The sequence below is a fragment of the Neopsephotus bourkii genome, unplaced genomic scaffold (genome assembly GCF_033783945.1).
Source record: "Neopsephotus bourkii isolate Nb327-2 ecotype Australia unplaced genomic scaffold, CSIRO-AGI_Nbou_v1 NB_1787, whole genome shotgun sequence".
Taxonomy (NCBI): Eukaryota; Metazoa; Chordata; class Aves; order Psittaciformes; family Psittacidae; genus Neopsephotus; species Neopsephotus bourkii.
The window spans coordinates 1,310,204-1,331,558 of record NW_026902261.1 but is presented as its reverse complement, the minus strand read 5'-3'; the positions used below and the strand labels follow the sequence as shown (position 1 = coordinate 1,331,558).

The following is a 21,355-nucleotide window of genomic DNA, read 5'->3' as shown; positions in this document are numbered from 1 at the left end:
ATGCAATTCTGGGCTTAGTTTTGTAAAGGCACCCAGGGCAAGAATGGCCCAGCCTGCTAAAGCCCAAACAGGGGATGGGTTTATGATGATTTCTCTTAAAATAACCACATAGGAGCTGCTGAAGCCGGGTTTTCAGCCCAGTGGTCCCAGCCCTCTTCCCAAAGCAAACATTACAGCACTGAGGAACAGAAGACTCTAAGGTCTCCCCTTCAGGAGCCTTCTCTTCTCCAGGCTGACCCAGCCCAGCTCTCTCAGCCTGGCTCCAGAGCAGAGCTGCTCCAGCCCTCGCAGTAGCTCTGGGACCTTCTCCAGCCTCACTCCAACATTTTCACATCCCTCTTGTGCTGTTGCCCCAGAGCCGGATCAGGAATGGGGTGTGGGGGGGCGGGAGTGGGGGGTTCTCCCCAGTGCACAGCAGAGGGGCAGAATCCCCTTCCTTGGCCTGGTGCTCAATGCTCCAGGGGTACAGGAGCAGCACACAGGGGTTTCTGGGCTGCAAGCACATGCTGTTAGGTCCAATAACCTGAAGCATCTAATCAGCAAGTTGCTCTTCATTTTCCCCAGCACCTTTCCAATTGCAAACGTTCAACATATTGCTACAATCACCCCGTTTCAGCCTTGGCTATGTCAAAAGAGGACACCACACTACAGGTGCAACTCTGGAACAGTACATGAATGCAGTTTTGGCTTCCAAAGGAATGGGAACGGAAGAGGTTCTGCTGCATCCCACATATTTAGTGCTCTTTCCAGCTTCTCGGTCTCTGCAGCCCTCATCCACTGCTGTAACTTTGCAGAAATCCCAGCCCCAATAAGCTCAAACACAGTGGCAGCTCCCCATAAAGTAACCAAAGAATTTCTTCACAGATGATTCAACCACTGAGGCTAGTGGGAACCATCCCTTTTTCCCCATACCAAGAGGCTAACACAAATTCAGCAGCATGCCAGGCAAGTGATCGTACCTGTCGAACAGTGCTCTGCTGCATCTCAGCCCCCAGCACAGCACTGCCTCTTCCTCCGAGCACTGCAAGGCCCTGGCAGAGTCAGAGTCGGAGTGACAGGGTGATGTCAGCACCGTCATTTATTTGAAGAGGGAGCACAGCTCTGAGGAGAGGCAACTGATACTCCCATTCTGCAGCATGCTAGGACAAAACAGCCCCACAGAGAGCAAGAGGCCACCTCCCAGTACACGTCACCCCAAAGCACATCTTCCACAAGCACACAACACCCTCCCCCTCCTCCCAGAGGGAAGGGGACGGCTCCATCTCCTAGGGAAAGTCAGCAGACACCAGACATGCTGGAACCTTCACAAAAGCCATTCCCGAGGTACCGGCACGAGATCCAGGCAGGCTGAGAAGCCAGGCCAGGCCAGCCTCCACTGCCTGCTGCACACACTGCTCTGAGGTGGAACGCCGCTGTCTGCTGCTGCTTCTGTCAAGGTCTTGCAGACAGAGGTCTTGCTGTTTGCTCTCCAACCCTGCCTCCTTGGTCCCCAAACTTGCATTCCACACATCAGCCAGCAGTTAGCCCGATTTATTACAATGTAGAGCTACCTGGGAACAGAAAGGAAAAAATCCACCCACACTAAGGCCTGGCAGAGGAGAGCTTTTCCCTATGGTCCCCCCTCCACTGATAGAAAAATAAAATAAAATAAGAAAAGTAGAACAATCCTTCATTATAAGATTAAGGTCCTTGATGTGTGAGTCTGTTTCAACATGCCCAAAAACTGTCGAGCTTTCTCCTGCATGAAGAGTTGGTCTCTGGTTCCACCACAGGCTACCACTTTCCAAGCCCTGGTCATCTACAGAGGGAAAAGAAAGCAAATGTACAACACAGTGAGGGGAGAGGACAAACATTACGTCAATTTCCTTTCTTGAAAGACTGCAAAGATAAATAAACTGTTATCTGCTATCCAAGAGAAATAAAATATTTGCCTTAGGAGCACCCATCTTCCAACCGGGAAGAACTCGCACACTGCCGGTTACTGATCTCAGCTGAAGTGGTGATTTCAAGCAGAGGAAGGTTACATTCAGGAGCTTCCCAGGCAAATGCTCCATTTCAGAACAAGCCTCGCGCCCTTTCGGGCCTTGCCCCTACCTGGCTTGAGACAAAACCCACGAGCACAAACTAGCTAACGCTCCTTGTATGGAAGAGCTTCCAGAGGGATATGAGGAATGCAAGAACAACTTTGGGGTTTATTCCTAACCAGTTAAATTCCTGCAGGAGATGGTCAGCCCAGGTCCAGATTAGTCAAAGACCATCCTTAACTGCAATTTGGTGCCTTCAGTTTCAGCACAAAGGAACAGCTGAAAACCCACGTGTGCTTCAGTCACTGCATGCAGAAAGGGCACCTATGACACAGTTTTGCACTCCAGGAAAAACCTGCAAATGATCTGACAAATGCAGCCAAGAGACACAAGGTCCTGACCTGGAAATACCCACTGACATGCACTGCAAGGGACCAGAGCTCGAGCTTCAGCACTTGCAGTAAGAACAGCCTGTGCAGCCAACAGCATGGCTTTGGGTTCAGCCAGGGCTAGGTAAGCTTCCTTAATAAATAACTGCCATTGCTAGGAACACCAGTCCGGTACAATAAAACCCAAGAGCCCCACAGTACCATAGACAGCTCTGCTGTTCTTGGGCAACGGGGTTTCACTGCATATCTGTACTGTCACCACACAAGCTGCCTTACTGTCACCTTCAAGTCAGTCACAAAGCTTTATTTATGCAGACCTATTAGCTCCGAGAGCAATATGACCCTACACAGGACAGAAGAAGAAATGGAAGTGTCTAAGGAGGGCTCGAGAAGGGGAAGGAATTACTCTGGCTGAGGAGTACTTATTTGTCAGAAGAAAGAGCTTTCACAACAGCTCTAATCCAGGGACAGATGCAACCCCCTCACTGCAGTGTTTCATTAAGACGGAGCCAATGCTTTTCAGTGAAGACAACACTGCATTACAGCTCTTCCTGGGATGTGAAAATCGCCCACTCTAGCCCCCAGTTGCAGTTCACACACACACCCCCCCCCCAAGCAGAGCACATATTTCCACCCTCATTCAAGCTACAAGAGAGCCCTGATGACTTGGCCCGAGCAAACACCTGCACAATCATGGTCCAAATCCCCTTCTCTATGCTACACTGGCTAACAAAGCAAGGATACCCCACACACACTTGTGCACTCTGCCTGCAAATACTCCAAGTGCTGAAGATTTTAAGGAGAGCACGAGAAACCGTTTATGCCCCAGAGGCCATTTGTAGGCTGCTGTGACTCTAGCTCAACCCAGATACACCTGTGTGGCACAGGTAGCAGTAACACCACCAATGCCAGCATAAGCCACAAGGTGGCACACTCTACTCATCACGGGTTCAAGTAAACGGCAGGATAAAGCCAACTTGTGCTGCCAATAGTATGCAGCCTTCACCGCAACCCAGAAACACCCTAAAAACCACAGGGGTGAGAAACACGTTTTGGAGCTTCAACCCCTTGCTCCTCCCCCTGAGGAGGGGGGACAAGGGCTGCCCTAGCAGTTCACCTCTGACTGAGGGAGGAATAGCTGCAGAGCTTACCGGTGCTGGTGGTCTGAAATGGCTGGGCATTTTCCTGCAGGACATTTTCTCTGGCTGCACTTGCACAAAGGCTCTGTTGAGCAAACCACTGTCGTTCTTCCTGCTCGAGGAGGAAAGGTTTAGGGACCTCGCCAGGAAATTCACAGGCTGCAAAAACGAAAGAAATTAATTTGTCTGAACAGTGCTGATATGTGGCCTGGCCACAAGACCAGCTAACAACTCCAGCCCTTCATCCACATTCACATGTGCTGCTCAAAGGCAGCTCCAGGTGGCAAAGCTCCCACCACTCCCTTGCACAGGGTTTCACTGTGAGGGTGCTGAGGCGCTGGCACAGGGTGCCCAGAGAAGCTGTGGCTGCCCCATCCCTGGCAGTGCTCAAGGCCAGGTTGGACACAGAGGCTTGGAGCAACCTGCTCTAGTGGAAGGGGTCCCTGCCCGTGGCAGGGGTTGGAGCTGGAGGATCCCTTTAGCTTTTGGGTCCCTTCCAGCCCAAACCAGTCTGGGATTCTAAGATTCTGTGGAGCAGAAGCTAACTCTGCCCCTGCTCTGAGCACAACACCCCTCACCTGAGCTCTTTTGAAGCAGACAGTCTTGGGGAGGGCAGGCGTATTTTGTGTCATATCTTCATCCACAATATCTAGCGCCAGAGACTTCCGGACCTTCTTGATGGGACTCCTGCGCAACTGGGGGGCATAGGAAAGCAAGTGCCAGCATGAATCAACCTGCGAACTGCCATCTTCACAGCCCACGGTGCACACCAAGCTCATGTCAGCCCACATCTGCACTGCTCTAACATCTTCCCACCACATGGCACAGCAACTTCCAGAGTGCCTCCTGGCACCAAGAGCCACAGATTTGTAAGAGGAAGCCTCTTCCAGTAGGAAAGAAAGGCCACCAGAACTGAGCCAACAGACACTGCATACATGCCCACAGCCTTCTGGGAGCCAGCTTTCCACAGATGCTCCAAGTGTGCCATGGTGTCTCCTATGGGTTACGGACATGGGTCTCTCCTAGCATGCCCCAAGCTCAGCATAAACCAGAACAAAGCCGGCAGGATTTTAAGCAGGCCTTAGCCTCAGGCACCTCTTGCTGATTAAAAGACAGCAGCCACAGCCCAAAAACATTTGGGCATCAACAGCGGTATGAACAAAACCAGCAAAACACCCCTAAACAGCACAGAACAGCTCAGCCACAGGTACAAGGTGCAAAACCAGCTCACTCCTTGTTTCCTCCTCTGTTTCTCAGGCTTCACATCATCCTCTATGATAAGTTCGATGCCAGCTTCACTTCGGAGCACCTCTTTCAAGTCTTCTTCCAGGTGAGGAGTCTGGGGCTGGTGTGAAAAGGCAGAGAGAAAACATAAGACAGTCAAAACCTGTATGCTGCGCATACCCACAGGTATTTCCCTCAAGGGATAGTAGGGTTAGAGGAGCACACAGTGGGAGAACACAACTTATTTACTTCCCAGCTGGAACAATGAGATTTCTGCTAGCCTGACAGATTTACAAGATCTCCAAGCATGAGAGACTCCTACCAGCTGAACCCCAAAGCACCATCAAGAGACCAGTATGCACAAAAGGCCTGAAATGCTGGAAACTGCCATCCCTACAACACTGACATTAGGAGACCCAGTTCGTCTGGGATGCCTAGGTAGATTGTTTCCTTGGTTTCCCTTAAGTTCATCAGTAGTATAGCACTGCAGCCTGATTCAAGGGCAGGTTTGGGCAATTTTAGCTGCTTTACAGAGGAGCTAAAAGTCCTGTGGCTACTCACCAGGACATGTTCACCATGACAAGGTCCCCCTCATCCCTCCCACCTCAGCTTGGCACTACTAAACTGCTCTGTTACAGCACAGTTAACAGCAAGCTCACAGCTCTGCTGCAACCTACCCCATGTCCCCTTTGCATTCATTCTGCTTCTGCCATCAGCAAGGGGCAGACCCACCCAATAATTACCAGAGGCCTGATTGGTCCATATTTCTCCAGGGCATTTTTGAAAGGTGTGGGGGTGTGAGGTGTGCTGTCCACCACATACTTCTGATCTGGTGTAACAAACCTGGAAGCAGAAAAGACACAGGATCAGGCATGCTGTAACCCACACAAAGTAAACCTGTCCTTCCGAGCCTTGTCATGACATGAGCCGCCTGCAGTCTCATGTGGAAGGAGCAGCAGAAGCCATCCTGACCTGGCTGGACTGTCCCTGGGCTGCAAACAGGGCAAAACAGGAGCTTTCAGTAGGGAAAACAATCCTCCAGACATGTCAGCTCTACTGCTCCATCCTACCAGCTACAAAGCACCCTTGCCCTAAAGCAGTATACATCCTGACACAGGCAACAGCTCAGCAGCCCAGCCTTATTCTGCACTGCTTGTGCAGGTGAAGCTGCTCAGGTGCTACTTGGGCTTGTGACAGCCAGAGCTGGATGAGCAGAACTCCTGGGTGTGAATGCACTGAGAGCAGCTCAGCCAGTTCATGTCACCTGGATGGGGAAGCTGCTCTGGGCCATGCCAACAGCAGAGTGGTTTTGCTAACACAACCAGCACCCCCTAACACTGTGCTGCTTCAGTCCACCAGCAAAGCATCACCTGTGCAGACCATCCCTTCTCACCCCCCTGGTACAGTGCCCTGGGTAACCATCGCCCTAGAGTGCCCCTCAGGTCAAGCAAATCAAAGGCTGCAGAGCTCAAGGGATGGATCTTAACAGCTCTTGTTAAGGAAGTCAAAATCCCTTCCCTGCTGGCACACAGGGAAGGAAGCAGGGCTCACAGCACAGCAGCGTTTCCCAAACGAAGGCAACACAGAAGGCAACAACCCACCCAGCAGCCAAGCACAATGGCGGTTACTGGGCTATTGCTTCAATCAGCCTGGACACTCGATCCCTGCAGTTCAGAGAAGAGCAGTCTCTGGGGGAAATGCTGCCTTAAGGAAGTCCCCTGGCCCTCTCTCAGCTGTGCCAGTACAAGTCTGCTTGAACTGGACCAGACTCCTCTGTGGAAAAGGACAATGGCCAAGAGAGGAGGAGGAAAGGACTTACGCCGAGTTCTTCTGGAGCAGAGGGGTCTTGTCCCTGTGCAGAGGAGTGGTGACGATCACCTTCTGACTACACACAGGTGTGGAAGTCAGAGATGGGTTCTCCAGTTCAAGTGTATCCTGTTTGGTCCAAAAGTTTAAGAACTGCAAAGCACAGGAAAGAGAAGATACTCAGTCTCAAGCATTCCAGCATAGTACCACCAGTCATTACTTTTTCCTAAATACTGGGGAAAACCTGAAATAGGGACAATCCTCCCATACTGAGTGGCAGAAGACCAATCAGTCCCAGTATAAACCTTGATGACTCTCACAGTCCTGTGCATGGATACACATGTGAAAGTTGCCAGAAGGTGCCTCACACCTCTAAAGGTTATTCACTTCCCAAAAGGGATGAACTGATACAACTACAAGCATCTATAAGGTGGGAGAAAAATCTCTCCTTGCACTAGTCCAGATACAGCCAAGCAAAATGGTGAAGGAGGAGTAAACCCAGCCCACCAAAGGTCTGTTCTGGTCTCAGGCTGACAAATGGGAAGGAAGACACAAGCGTGGACACAACACAACAGCATTCAAGATAACAGATTTTGAATTGAGACATCTTCAGCCTCAACTGTGAGAAAACTACAAACTATCTCATCCCTGCTGGGATTTTACTTCATGACAGCTAAAAAGTGACAATTTTACTCCCATAAGGGATGAGGATTGTACCCAAGAACCCATCAGGAGAGAAGAGCTCTATGTATTACATTTATTGATGGCAGAAGCTCAGCCTTAGAGGCAGGCTATGCCGTTTGCCTTCTCAGATTTAATTGAGGCATTTCACAATCTACAGAGCTGCACATTTCAGGTACTGCTATGATATCCCAGTTCTTGTTGGCTTTGCATTTGAGGTCATAGAATCTCAGACTCATTTAGGTTGGAAGGAACCTTAAAGCTCATCCAGTTCCACCCTCTGGCAGGTTCAAGCCATTCCCCTTGGCCTGTCCCTACAGGTCTTTGTCCCAAGCCCCTCTCCAGCTTTCCTGCAGCCCCTTTAGGCACTGGAGCTGCTCTAAGGTCTCCCCTTCAGGAGCCTTCTCTTCTCCAGGCTGACCCAGCCCAGCTCTCTCAGCCTGGCTCCAGAGCAGAACTGTTCCAGCCAGCTCCACATGCCTCTTGTGTTGGGTGGCCACAGAGCTGGACACTGGACTGCAGGTGGCCTCATCCTCAACACAGGTGTCAGACTGCCCTTTGGTACTTTCCCATGTACTGCCCTGGGCTGCAGAAACTGCAGAAATAAAGGCACGGGTAAGCAGGATCTGAATAACAGAGCAGCTGTGGGAACTGTGCTGGAGAACACAACGGTCTTTATTCTGTTATATAGACAGAACTCCACTATATCAGTACGTGAGACAGTAGTGGGTTTGAACACCACAGTGCTCAGAGATGATGCATGTTGGGAGAAAGGCTGGACCCAGTGATCTTGAAGATCTCTTTCAACCTGGTTGATTCCGTGACTGTTCACCACATTTGTGTGGAGTCATGACAAAGGCTGAATGATCAGAGTTCCTTTTGCAATGAAGACAAGATCAGGAGCATTTTCCTGAGCACAGCAACACAAAGATCTGCACGAGGCACATGGTGCTGAGCCTGCCTGTGTGACTTCACTGGAAATAAACAGGGAAAGCCACTTGTCACTGTTGCCACTCTGCTAACCACAGCTAGGGCAGCATTGCCCTGGGGACAAAAGCACCCCTGGGACAGAAGCAATCCCGCAGTGGGCAGGCATGTACATCTGCACGGTGGTGATTCTTTATCATAGTGAGCACATGCCCTGCCCACCACTCAGGGTGGCTGAGCCTTCCTGATGCTGCAAGCACTCGCAGAGGCAGGCATAAGCTGCTGCTCCACAGGAAGGGCAGCACTTAAGACAAGCAGTACCAGTATCCAGGCTCTACGTCTTGTTTTAGCAAAGAGACATATGCTGCACACTAGCACTGGCTCAGTTCAAGGGAGGAGAAGCACAAAACTGACAGAGCTGATGGGAACACACAGTATTAAGGCAAGTAGACAGAGCATTAACACGCTTATTAGCTCACAACCAAGCCCAAGCAGAGGAGCAGCTCGACTGAACTCTGCCACGGCTCCATACCTGAGATGGAGAGAAGGGCAGTGTCTTGACAGGGGTGCTCTTCGGCGTCATACTGTTGCAGGAGTCAAGGAAGGAAAGGCTGGTGCTGGTGACGTTCTCTGTGACTGGGGAGAGCATGATCTTCCTCTTCTTCTGCCTCTTCAGCACAGAGGGTGGCGTGCCAAAGCTCACCTCTGCATGTGGTGAGATGGGGATGAGCTCCCCTTTGCTGCTTTTGCTGAGGTCAGAGATGGTGTGGCCATCCAGGCGGTATTCGGTCACACTGGGCAGGGACGACGTTGGTTTGCTGGGGGTTTGCCTCACTGGGCTGCTGCTGCTGCTGCTGCTGCTGCTGGCAGAGGGTTCCTCAGGCAGGTCAAACTGGGTCAGATCACACCACCCATCTGGGTCCTGCTCACAAGGGAAATCATCAGAAGCAGCCCAGGAAGGAAAGCTGAGCAGATGGTACAGATGCAGATACGAACTGGGAGGTGAAATGAGTGAGGTGGCGGGAGTGGTGTGAGATTGCACCAGCTTTTGCAATAAGCCTGGCTAGAGGAGAGCTCAAGCCCTCTTCTCTGCTGCCAGCACAGCTGAGAACATGAGCAGGGAACTGACCCAACTGAAAGCTGCTGCCTGTGCATAGAGCAGGTTTTTTCTATTTACAGAAGGTTGGTTTCCCAGTTCAGTTCATAGCACAGCTGCACAAACAGCTGCTCCCACACACAGAGGGGACAAAGAAGCTGGGAGTAACTCTGGGGACAGCAGCTGAATGAAGTGACTGTCACCTAACACCAAATCATGGTCTTTGGCACATCAGCACAGCTGGACACAGGGCTCAGCTGAAAGCAGATTAAAAATAACCACACCAGTTCAGAGATCATCTGCTTCACAGCTCAACCCTACCAACAGCCAATGTACCATTCAAGCAGGCCCCTAAGGACCCCCAGATAGGCCATTAAGCCTTGGGAAAGGACTCTCAGTCCTCCTGTACAGATGCAAAACGTATCCTTCAGAGATAATCAGCTCATAAGCTCCTTAGGCAGGCTAGGTGCTTCAGAGACATCTTCCCTCTGAGGGCAGCAAAGTGCTCTGTTGGTTCTAGCCAGCCTCACTTCCTGACATGCCTGTCACCCTAGGGACCTCCAGCACTGCTTGACTGGCCCAATTACTAGTTTCAGTAAAGCTACCTCCACTGAAATCAAATGGTGTCATCATCCCAGTGTGAAGGAGTCTGTCCTGCACACTACAAGTGGGCCTGGCCCACTCCCAGTCTGTCCTGTCCTATCTCATCCCATAACAGGAGGAAAAGTAAAGCCAAGAAGCACAGGCCCGAACCGTTAGGAAAGGGAGAGCTGGGGACACTGCCTGATAAAGGAGGGTTGAGATCAGGTTTACCAGCATCTACAGCCTTCCACGTCAGCAGAGCCCAGGCACAAGGACATCAGCCTAGGAGAATCTGCAAGCCCAGAGCAATACTCACAGAGCTGGGAAGGCCTAATCTTGTCCTAGTAAAGAGACAGGGCTCACAGCACACAGTGGGAAGCCACAAGCCAGTGACAGACCCAGTCCTCCTCAGGATGCCTATGGTGATGAGCAAGGGGAGAGGATGAAATTCGGTCTTTCAACATTGCCTGGAAAAGCACGGATTGTTACTTACAGATTCAATCATGTCCAGAGCTTCATTGAAGGCTGGTCCAGATGCTGGGTACAAACAGTTGGCAGCTTCGACAACCCATTTGTATGGCGATGTGACAAGCGAAGAGGCATCCTCAGGCACCGCATCATCTGGGGTCCCCTCAGCATTATGCTCTGCCAGTTCCGTGGCTGGCAGCTCTGAGTGCAGCTCCTGTACACCCGCCACTTCGTCGTCACTGACGTCCTCTTCCTTTATTTCAGAGATATTGACTGGCCAGTTGGGCAGGATGCTCTTCGCACATACAACAAAGAAGTCCAACTTTTAGTACAAACTAAGGGAATAAATGTCCTAGGGACAAAGAGCAAGGGTCCCTGGACACATTCTGCTCCACCTGCTTTCCCACCAGCCATTCAGTTTGTCTCCCATCCCTATTCTTCCTCACTGCTCTGTCCCACACACCATTCAAACAGAAGTCCATAAAGGATAAACATGTTTAAGGTTTTACTTAACAGTATCCCAGGAGAAAGTTAAACATAGGCTAAGCAGGCAGCACTAATTCTGCACTTCCTAATTCCCAAGAGCCCGCCCGGGGAAAACTACATATTTTCTTCATGAAAAAGGTGTACTTTCCCTGCTTCACTTTTTTTAGCGGAAAGGAACAAAACACCTCTTCATCATACCTCCCCCATTGTCTGGGGCAGCCTCCTTCTTCCACCAGCGACAGCACTACTGGGCCAAAACAAAAATAATCTGTCTCTGAGACAGTTCTGATACTGGAGTTGGCAAGATACCAGCACTAGCAGACTGCTGTTCTCCGCCTGGATAACACACTCAGGCTTACATTACACCTCTGGCTCCTGGAGGGAGAGATCTCCCAAGAGCCAGTCTCTTAGAAAAGGCTGGGAGAAGGCACAGACTATTTCTGAAGACACGAGTCTGTGCCAGAGGCAACGTGGGAGGCAGGAGGAACAGCTCTGATCTACATTGGCAGAGTAGGGGACTGGCCCAGGTGCATGCTGCATAGGTGATGGTGCAGTACCTGGCTCCCAGCTTTTGTTTGACTTTGGCTCTCCTTCTCATCCACCTCCACAAGCAAGTAGAGTGACCTGGACTCCTTAGTTTCATTGAGGAAGCCTCCTGTGTCTACCTTTCGCTTGATGGTGGAGTTCCAGTGATTTTTCACAGCATTGTCGGTCCTACCGAGAGATCAGAAGGAAAAAAAGTCACCATTTACAGCAGCTTTAAAGCACAGCTAACAGCTCCTACATGCTCTCCAGCACCATCCTTGAGCTCAACACATGGATTTCCACAGGCCACCCAGCTGCGAAGGCACCAGTGAGCAAAGAAGTCCTACCTTCCAGGCAGCAGCTTGGCAATCTCCGCCCATCGATTCCCCAGCACCTTGTGGGCCTCAAAAATGATGCGATCCTCCTCCTCTGTCCACGAGGATTTCTTCACCTCAGGGTTTAGGTGGTTATGCCACCGTTCCCGGCACTGCTTCCCTAACCGCCCTTTCAGGTGCTTGGCTATCAGGGTCCATTGTTTGGTGCCGTACTTTTTAACCAGCTCAATTACCTTTGAAGAGAGCGGGAGGAAAATAAGGAAATGGAGTAAAGGACGGGAAGTTCAATACAGCTATCGTCAAGCTTTGCTCTTCACCTCTCTTAGGACCAGGTAGAGCCAGTCAGAGAAAGGCCCCATTGGAGAAAAAGCTGGAGGGAACCAGCACTGACAATCAGATGTACCAGCATTTGAGAGAGCAACAGTTCAGCCAAATTTCTAAAAGAGGCTGTTTCCATGCAGACGTTTTGCCACATGGCACGTGTGAAGGCAGAGGACTGCTCACAGAAGATGGGGTGGAGATGGGGCACCAGGGGCAGAGGGCACCACATGTAGAAACACAAGCCCATTTCTGAGCGAGGGCCAAGTCCCATGTGCTCCAAGGCTCCTCTGCCCTCCCTCTTACCAAGGACAAGGCCACATGAACACAGTCCCCCACCAGCTCTGCCCTAGTCTGCCCACTGGGCGCAGCCTCCCTCTAATAGTGTGCTACAACAAGGACATGCCAGGGCTGCAGCTCCATGCCCTGCTAGCATCAGGATGCACAGAGCCATGCACTTTATCACTTCTGCTTGAGGCTCAAATGCAAATACTTCTGAGCACAGAATCTGTTCTGAGCCCCTGCAGTATGTCCACAGCACAGTCAGGATGAAACAATTTACTGCCTGCAGTGCTCTGCCCACAAAAATCATAGAACCATAGAACGGTTTGGGTTGGAAGGGACCTTAAAGCTCATCCAATTCCAACCCCTGCCACGGGCAGGGACACCTTCCACTGGAGCAGCTTGCTCCAAGCCCCTGTGTCCAACCTGGCCTTGAACACTGCCAGAGATGGGGTAGCCACAGCTTCTCTGGGCAACCTGTGCCACTGTCTCACCACACTCATAGAGAAGAGCTTCTTCTTAATGTCTAATCTCAACCTTCCCTCTGTCAGTTTGAAGTCATTCCCCTTTGTCCTGTCACTACCACCCCTTGTCCAAAGTCCCTCTCCAGATGTCCTGTAGTCCCCTTTAGGCACTGGAAGACTGTTATAAAGTCTCCCCAAACCTTAGAGAAGAGGCTGAAGAAGTCTCAAAGAGCATTTGTACTCTGGCCAGCTGTGCTCAACTGAAAGGTGCAGGTACATAGGTGATGCCCACAGAACTTTTAGCTCGTAACAGATGTCCTTATTTCAGACTCTTGACTATCAAGCACAGAAAGATGGACCAAAGACACCAAACTGAGGCACAGGCACAGGAGCTGGAGTGCTTGCAGGGCAAAGCAATATGCTGAGTCCAGGGAAAGTTGAAGCCTGGCCTGACCAGGATGGGTAAGGTGGCAGAGTCAAGATACACAAAGGGAAGAGCAAAGTGGGCAGCAACAGCTCTGCTGTAGGAAGGTAGGAGGACATCATGAGAAGCTTCCCTACGATGTGCTTAACATAACACACAGATGGGATGCAAGGTGGACAGTAACAGCCTGTAACGGGATTAAAAGGGAAAGAAACAGGGGAGCAGAAGTGTTAAAAAAGAATCTGCCAAAGTAGGACATTTAGCAGCAAAAAACCTTGGTAGAAGTTAGAATTCATTCCAATTTCTCTTAAGCCTATCAAGATCAGTCTGTCTGAGATGGCCCTCTCAGTTCATTCTGGAATCAGCAGAGAAAGAGGCTTACAGAAGTCACAGTTCATCTAGCAGGCCTACTGAGGCACAGGAAATAACAGTTTTCTTTTCTCTTAGATCCAACACGGCCAGGTCAGGTGGAGATCTGCCAGCAGGCAGATGAATTAATTCCCTTTTCTGCTCCCTCACTTGGTGGCCTACTGTACCAGTACCGTGCGTGAAAGGAAGATGTTTAGCTGAACAGGCCTAGACCTGCTCTTGCACACTGCAGCCACGTTTGCATTAGGCTGCCCAGAACAAGTCAGTGCCGCTTTAACCGTCACCCACCCTTGGAGGAAACTACGCACACTTTACTAAAAGACCCAAGGGTCTTTCACCTCCTTCCTCTCCTCAGAGAGTCACAGTCCAAACAGTCAGATCCTCTCAGCCCTGACTTACCTTTTGGTCCTCCTCTTTGGTCCAAGGGCCCTTAACCAAGTCTGGATTCAACACTCGCAACCACCGGTACTGACACTGCTGATCACTGCGGTTCTAGAAGTCACAAGAATAGCCACGTGTTAGACTGGAGGCTCCAACAACATCTAAAGCAATTGCAGACTCCACACACACAGGCTGGCCCACAGAAAGCCTGCAGAAGCACATGGAGAATACATACTATGACTAGGGCACAGAAGCCTCAATTTCTCACCCCACCTCAAACAAACTCGCCTTTGAAAGGCCTCTATACAAGAAAGATGTCTCCCCCCTCTGCAGGAGCAGCAACTCACAGCCTAGGGCTTCAGTCACAGAGCAGAGTTCCACTGTGCAAGGTGCTCCAGACACAGAGAACCAGCAATGAGCACAAGAAGCAACATGCAAATACTGACATTCCCATCTGAGAAAGGGGTCACTTACAGGAAAGTGACTGGCCAGGAACTTCCAGTCATTCTGCCCATAATGTCTTACTAACATCTTCAGCTGCTCATCCTGCAAAGAACAAAGACATCCACTAAGGCAACACACAACGCAGGCACCCTTGGGCTGACAGCATCAAGAGAATGAGCTAGATCTTTTGAATTGTCAAGAAGGGATTTTTTTTTTGCGTTCTGCATTCAGAGGACAAAGGTAGCTTGCCCCATCCTTTAGCAGTGCTCCAGTACATGGAACCCAACTGGAATACACTGTTTCTGGACTCTGTACTAGGGTGAGCTCATACAGTGAGTAAAACGAGATCAGCTCTGCTCTAGTACAGTCTGGTCCAAATCCTGTGACCAAGCCTACCTGCTTATCCAGCCCCAGTACAACCCTGACCAGACAGTTCATTTCCCAGCTCAGCCACTGCTCTTGCCTGGCCAAGACAGCTAAATGGTTAAAGTGTAGCAGCACCAGTCCAGTGGTTTACCATCTTTCAGCACTTTGGGGCTCCACAGCATTTCTTTTACAAACCTTGTTAATAGTCCAGGTATGGGGTACAGCTCACAAAAAGCTTGCTCTAGGTGCCTTGCCTGTGTGCTCCAGCTGGGCAAATACAGGCACGAAATTACTCCCTGTCCCAACATGAGCCCAAGGCTTTGATCCCTGCATAAAGACCACCTTAACTGGTGTTCATACCGCAGAGGAAACAGGACATCTTTCAGTTTTCACACAGAACAAATATGGAGGATCTGGGAGGACAGAAGAGAATATCCCAATTAATTTCAGGCTCTCAGCCAGGATGACTAAGCCATGATCCCAGTAGTCTCAACATTCCCTTCTTTTGCTAGAAAAAAGGGAGAACATTTTCACATTCAACTTGCTGGAGGTCTCAGCCATCCCTCAGAACCTCTCTGCTGACCAGAGTGCTGCAGGCAGGAGCTCCCTTGCTCAGGGCTCACAAACTTAAGCTAAAGCGGTTGGTGCTGCTCTTGCTCTCCAGGCTACACTTCAAACACCCCTGAGTCCCTGGCCTCACTGAGACCTCAGCTCACACCAGCAGAACAGACACAGGGTCTTCTCCAGTAGCAAGACAGCAGGAGGTGGTGTCACGGCTGGCAGGTGAGGACTGGGGTGGAGGCACCCAAGCCCAAGATGCCATGTCAGAGGTACCTACTCTCAGCCAAGCTCTCACTCACCTCTTCTTGCGTCCACTTGACTTTACACCTGCCATCCCGCTGCTCTGGCACATCCTGGTCAGTGTCCTGGCAATGCAGCTCATCCAGGTCCTCACTGAAGATAAATAAATGACAATTATAATTATCAGTTCTGATAAAAAGGCAGCAGAGCTCCAAGAGCAACCTGCACTTCCCAAAGCAGAGCCCTGGATATATTCTCTTCCAGCAATGAGCCCCAAACACCTCACATTGACACCCAAGTTTAAAGCAGTCCCTCAGCTTTGGACTCTTACTGTACACCAGCAGTTTTTATGCTGCTGGGAGCAGGGGAAGGCACATTCATCTTGATTTCCTTCCCCTTCTGCCTCTCTGGAAAGGCTTTTCACCGACGGACTGGCACCATTTCCCCACCTTACAGCTCACCGATCTCCCGGACTGCTGCACTAAAGAAAAGGGACAGGCGCAGTGCACGCACGCACACACACACACTCCTCCCCCGAGCTCTGTCCATCGCCTGCCCTACCATGGGGGTTAACGCCAGGCCTGCACTCCGCTCACAGACAGAGCCAAGCGGAGCCTTTAGAGCGGGCCCTGAGGAATAGAGAGGCCGGGGTGCGAGGCCGCGGCCCTGCTGCAGCCCTGCTGCAGCCCGCGGCCCCGCCGGAGAGCGGGACCGGTCCGCCCGGGGCGGATGGCGGCGCGGAGCAGCGCAGGAGGCGGCCGAAGGGCTCCGGGACAGCGGCACTCACCCACGGCCGCGGCGGGACATGGCGGGGCCGGGAGGCGGCGGCGGCGGCAGCGGCGGCAGCACTTTCCTATCTCGCGCCAACGGCACCACCCCGCCGCGCGGGGCCGGGCCGCGCATGCGTACTGCCACCGCCCGCCCGCACAAAGAGGCGCGCGCGGAAGAGCGCCCGCCCGCCCCATCCCCGAGGAGCTCCCCGCGGCCCTAGAGCCCGCCCCGTCACCGAGCACCCCAGTGCCTCTTCCCTGGGATAGGATTCCGCACCTCCCCTCCCGACAAGATCCGCAGCAGGTCTCCAGGAACGCGGTTTGGGGTGCAAAGGGAACCCCTCAGGACGTGTCCTGGCTTAGCTCCAGGAAGGGGTTTCTTCCCCATGGCCACCCCATGTCCTCACCGCGGGACCCCCGGCAGCTGCTGCCTGGCCCAAATCGGACAGAAAAATAAGAATCAAGCACCTCCTGCACCCTACTCCGGAAGTACTGCTTCCTCCGGGGGCGCGCTCCGGGCTCAGCACAGGCCTGGCATGTCCTAGAAGAGAGGAGAAGCAGTGCAGGAAAGCGCAGCTCCGCCCTGGCCCCGCGGCCGGCAGCGGCACTGCTACCCTGTCACTGTCATGCTGGCACGGAGTGTAGGCGCAGCTCCCCGGAGACAGCCAGCCCTGAACACCCCACGGCTTCGCACACCTGCATTTTGGAGTTCTGCTGCTCACATGCTGCCTGTGCGCACAAAGCACACACCACAGCCAACATCCGTGTTCAGCCTGCATGCATGGATGCTCCCAGCCACTGCTTAAGGGCAAACAAAACAAAACTTAAGAGAGATTATACAGTTAAAGACTGGTTTGTCTTGGACGGGACCTTAAAGCTCCTCCAGTCCCAACCCCTGCCACAGGCAGGGACCCCTTCCACTAGAGCAGGTTGCTCCAAGCCCCTGTGTCCAACCTGGCCTTGAGCACTGCCAGGGATGGGGCAGCCACAGCTTCTCTGGGCACCCTGTGCCAGCGCCTCAGCACCCTCACAGGGAAGAGCTTCTGCCTAAGAGCTCAGCTCAGTCTCCCCTCAGGCAGGTTCAAGCCATTCCCCTTGGCCTGTCCCTACAGGCCCTTGTCCCAAGCCCCTCTCCAGGTTTCCTGCAGCCCCTTTCGGCACTGGAGCTGCTCTAAGGCCTCCCCTTCAGGAGCCTTCTCTTCTCCAGGCTGACCCAGCCCAGCTCTCTCAGCCTGGCTCCAGAGCAGAGCTGCTCCAGCCCTCGCAGCAGCTCCGTGGCCTCCTCTGCACTCGCTCCAACAGCTCCAGGTCCCTCTTGTGTTGTTGGCCCCAAAGCTGGATCAGGACTGCAGGACCGGGAGTCTCACCAGAGTGGAGTCACTTGTGGACCCTGCCTGAGTGCTGGTCTAGGGAGGAAGGTTCTGTGTGTCATCATCCTTCTGCTGCTGCTGCTGCAGCAGCAGATGACCACAGGCCATGGGCACGCTCCTCTACTCTCCAGGGCTAGTCAGTGATGAGCTACAATAAACCAGGCCCTTGCAGGAATCTATCCGCCTCTAGCAGTTGGCCATGGCCCACCCTCACTGCCCCTGAGCTTAAAAAGAAGCAAACAAAACCCCCTCATTCTCCCATACTAGCTTAATCAGGCAATTAGCCTGTTAATGAAGTACCAGAAATATAAAACCACTTTAAATAACACAGGTAGTAAAGGATCAAAGTTTTGAGGAGTGTTTCTGTAGAAGCTGGGGGTAAGCAGTGCTTTTTTAGTCCATTCTTTTGGTATGTAGCTTTCATTTCTCTAACATTTCTCACAACCTGATTTATTTAAGTTACCTTTAAGGGAAAAAGTACTTTAGCTTTTTAAAGAAAACTTTCCTTCTTTCTGACTATACATCCCTCCTTTGCAGTAAATTTAAGAGCTTTTTATTCTTTTAATGTGTTCAGCATAAAAAATGTTTTTGGACTGCAGTGGCTGTCTTCTCCTCCCATCACCTTTAGTGGTGCCTGGAAAGCAACTGCTGGCTGAGCTGGTGGTGAGAACCTCCACCCCTCCCAGGTAGAGGGGGAGCAGTGCATGGCATGGGGCCTGCCTGGAGGACCTGTCCATGAGGACCTCCCTTGGTGCCCTCTATGGGCTGTGAGACCCCTTCAGGTCTGGAGGGGTGGTATCATGTAGGGGACTAAGGGTAAGATGAAAGCTGCTCCTCAGCCTCTCCCATCATAACTAGAGCCTGGGTTTAGCCCCTCCTGCAAAGGGACTTGAGGAATGAGGAAAAAGTGCCTTAATTCTGGGGAAAACCGGCCCCCTCTTAGTACCACTGATGGGTAAACAGGTTTACTGAGACTCTCTATACCTCATATAAAGCTAAAAATAGTGGTATATAGGATGAGGCTGAATGAATACAACTCTAGGGAGGCTCAGTTACGACCTTTACGCAATAAGCAGGCCGTGGTGCAAATGACTCGCTCTACAAGACAGTGACAGGCCAGATGACCACTACCTATCCTGGAGCCTGCTCAGCTCCTTGATCTCCAAAGCAATACTGAGACAGAGTGGTCCTGCTACTCTAAGCGTACACTTTGTTAGTGAATGGTAATGAACAGTAACCTCTTTGTTCTGACAGGGACATGCTGATCTCCATAAACCTGACAGCGGTGAGATTCTGCATCATGCTGTCCACCAAGAAGCACGGCACCAACATCCTGACCATAAAGGAAATCCTAGAAAATGTGTTTGTGGCAGTACCTTCCAGCCATACCCATTCTTCTCCTGCCTGCACTTACTACATGGACTCCAGCAGTGCTTCCAAACCAGACACATGGGAGCTTCCCATGGACTTGGGCAACATAACAAAGGGCAGTTCTCTGTGTGTTGTTAAGCAGTTGGAGTCTCTGAGCAGCTGTGGGAAGTGTGACCTGCACAGCCTGACCCAGGGCATCTCTGACCTCAGCCTCACCTGCTTCTGCAAGCACCCCCCCCGGGAGGCTGCCTTTGACCTGTCCACTTTGCCTGGGGAGCAGCACAGCAGAGCTGGCTGCCTCATGGATGAGGTGAAAGCATTCAAACCCCCTGGGGAGCCTGCTCTCCAAGAGCACGGAGCTCAGCAGTGACCTCTCAACCCCTGGGAAGCTGCCAGCACCAGCGTGGGAGATCTCAGCAATAAAAGCCCCCCTGGATATCAGCCTGTCCCTGGATGCGAGTACCGAGGACCTGAGGCTCCTGGGATGCTCTAGCCTGGACACACCATCCCTGGAGACCTCTCTGGTAATTCCTCTGTCTTGGCCTGGTGCCTTCAGGAGGCCACCCGCATTGACCTGCACATCTGACACCCCCGACCCCCAGCTGAAGCATCTGGACCCTGTCCCTGTGTTTCTGCACCAGGCTCCATGAAGCTCCCCCGGCTCCTCGCTGCAGTGGTGGCCTGTGGGGTGACTGCCCGTGGACCCGCCCGTCCTCCCCGACCACCGACCTCTGTATTAATGCAGTAAAGCTCTGAGCTTCACCCCGTGCCGGGTCTCTGCTGCTCCTGGCCTAAGGCTGAGCTCTGCTGAACGTGGATGCTGGGCCGGCTGGGGCCCTTCTGCCGGTGAGCGCAGCGACCTCCAGCACCTTCCCCACCCCTGAGGGGAGCCCGGACGGACCCCGCGTCCCCTGTGCGCCCGAGCCTGCCGCGGGGCCGCCACGGAGCTCCGCGGCCGGCTGAGGAAAGGCAGACGTCGCGACAAGATAGGCGAGCCCCGGGCAGGCAGGCCTCGGCTGTGCTCCCGCGGCGCGGCCCCGCCCGCCGTTACCTGTGAGAGGGGCCCAGGAGGTCCCGGGGAAGGACGGGGACCGGAGCCCGGCGCTGGCCTCCGCCGTCGGGCCATGGCGGCGCTGCCCACGGGGAGCTCGGGCAGGGAGGCGGCGCGGCTGGGGATCCCTCTTCTGGCCGACGGGGAGAAAAGCATCCTGAGCGCCGGGGACCAGCACCGCAGCGGCACCGCAGCCCCGCGCTGCTCGGCACAGGGGAAGCTGCGGCCTCCCGGGAGCAGCCGCGGGCCTCCCTCCGCTCGGGCTCCGCGCAGGTTCATCCTCGCCCCAGCTGCCGGCCCTGGATCGCTCTGCACCGCCTGCAGCCCGGGCTGAGAGGAGGAACCGAGCCCGCCCCAACCGCCCCCCACACGGTCTCTTGCTCTCCTGTCCACACTCCCAGCCACGCACAGCCTCTGCCCGCCGGGCTGCTTCCCTCTCCTGTGGCTGCTTACAATGGCCACAGACCTGGGGAGCTACTTGTTAAAGCCATGGCCCAGGGCCTTTATGGTTTGCTTAAGAATCAATATATGCTGCTCCCTCTTGTAGGGATAGATTAAGAGATTAAGAACAGAACCATCACAGAACCATAGAATGGTTTGGGTTGGAAGGGACCTTAAAGCTCATCCAGTTCCAATCCCCTGCCACGGGCACGGACACCTTCCACTAGAGCAGCTTGCTCCAAGCCCCGTCTAGCCTGGCCTTGAATCACCTTTATCACACTCGCAAACTAACCACTTCTGTTTACCAAGTAACAGTTTAAATACTTCCAGGGAGACAAAGGGATAACTTTGAAAGAGATGCAAGCTATTTCCTCCACATGCATTTCACACTAGAAATTCTGGTCAAAAAAACATCCATTCAGTGAAAAGTCTGTTCTTTTACTTCAGCTGTAAGAAACACTACACATAGCACATGGAGTTGCTTGTATTCTCTGGCTGCCTGGCTGACTTCTTTCTAAACCACATTACAACATCAGGAACAGGCAACAACTCAAGAGAGAGGGCGCAGTATTTATAGTTTGAACTGCTGTCCTGGGTTCAGCTGCAAGTTATTTTTCTCCTTCCTAGTAGCTGGCGCAGTGCTGTGTTTTCAGCTTCAGTCTGAGAACAATGCTGGTAACACACTGATGTTTTTTAGTTGTTGCTCAGTAGCGCTTACCCTGATCAAGGACTTTTCAGTCTCATGCTCTCTGCCAGTGAGAAGGGGCACGGGAAGCTGGGAAGAAGCAGAGACAGGACACCTGACCCAAAGTAACCAAAGG

At 52.5% G+C, this 21,355-nt stretch overlaps 2 protein-coding genes across 3 annotated transcripts; one reads left to right on the top strand and one right to left on the bottom strand.

The window, feature by feature from the left end:
• Positions 1-1,060: 1,060 nt before the first annotated feature.
• On the bottom strand, positions 1,061-16,338 carry MYBL2 (MYB proto-oncogene like 2). 2 transcript variants are annotated; one of them, XM_061380056.1, is made up of 14 exons: positions 16,319-16,338; positions 15,591-15,684; positions 14,395-14,466; positions 13,939-14,031; positions 11,695-11,915; positions 11,380-11,536; positions 10,362-10,631; positions 8,723-9,112; positions 6,596-6,735; positions 5,520-5,619; positions 4,784-4,897; positions 4,131-4,247; positions 3,565-3,711; positions 1,061-1,798 (listed from the first exon to the last, which is right to left on the bottom strand). In XM_061380056.1, exons 1-14 carry the CDS (start codon positions 16,336-16,338, stop codon positions 1,673-1,675), a joined length of 2,061 nt encoding a protein of 686 aa, XP_061236040.1. In that variant the 3' UTR covers positions 1,061-1,672. The 2 variants fall into 2 exon arrangements, with proteins under 2 accessions (XP_061236040.1, XP_061236041.1); XM_061380057.1 differs by lacking the exon at positions 8,723-9,112.
• Positions 16,339-18,971: 2,633 nt separating this feature from the next.
• Positions 18,972-19,761, top strand: LOC133226478 (uncharacterized). Its single transcript, XM_061380084.1, has 2 exons — positions 18,972-19,309; positions 19,362-19,761. The coding sequence occupies exons 1-2, from the start codon at positions 18,972-18,974 to the stop codon at positions 19,690-19,692; spliced, it is 669 nt and encodes a 222-aa protein (XP_061236068.1). The 3' UTR covers positions 19,693-19,761.
• The last annotated feature ends 1,594 nt before the right edge of the window (positions 19,762-21,355 follow it).

What these genes read in the sequence shown, in the direction of transcription:
- MYBL2 (XM_061380056.1), bottom strand. Translation starts at nt 16,338, where the DNA reads ATGTCCCGCCGCGGCCGTGG. An exon ending in TGCCCTTCTCTCCATCTCAG is followed by an intron (nt 6,736 to 8,722) that starts GTATGGAGCCGT and finishes TGTGCTTTGCAG; the next exon opens with TTCTTAAACTTTTGGACCAA. An exon ending in ATTTCAGACCACCAGCACCG is followed by an intron (nt 1,799 to 3,564) that starts GTAAGCTCTGCA and finishes TTCCCTCTGTAG; the next exon opens with ATGACCAGGGCTTGGAAAGT.
- LOC133226478 (XM_061380084.1), top strand. Translation starts at nt 18,972, where the DNA reads ATGCTGTCCACCAAGAAGCACGGCACCAACATCCTGACCATAAAGGAA. An exon ending in GCCTTTGACCTGTCCACTTT is followed by an intron (nt 19,310 to 19,361) that starts GCCTGGGGAGCA and finishes GAGGTGAAAGCA; the next exon opens with TTCAAACCCCCTGGGGAGCC.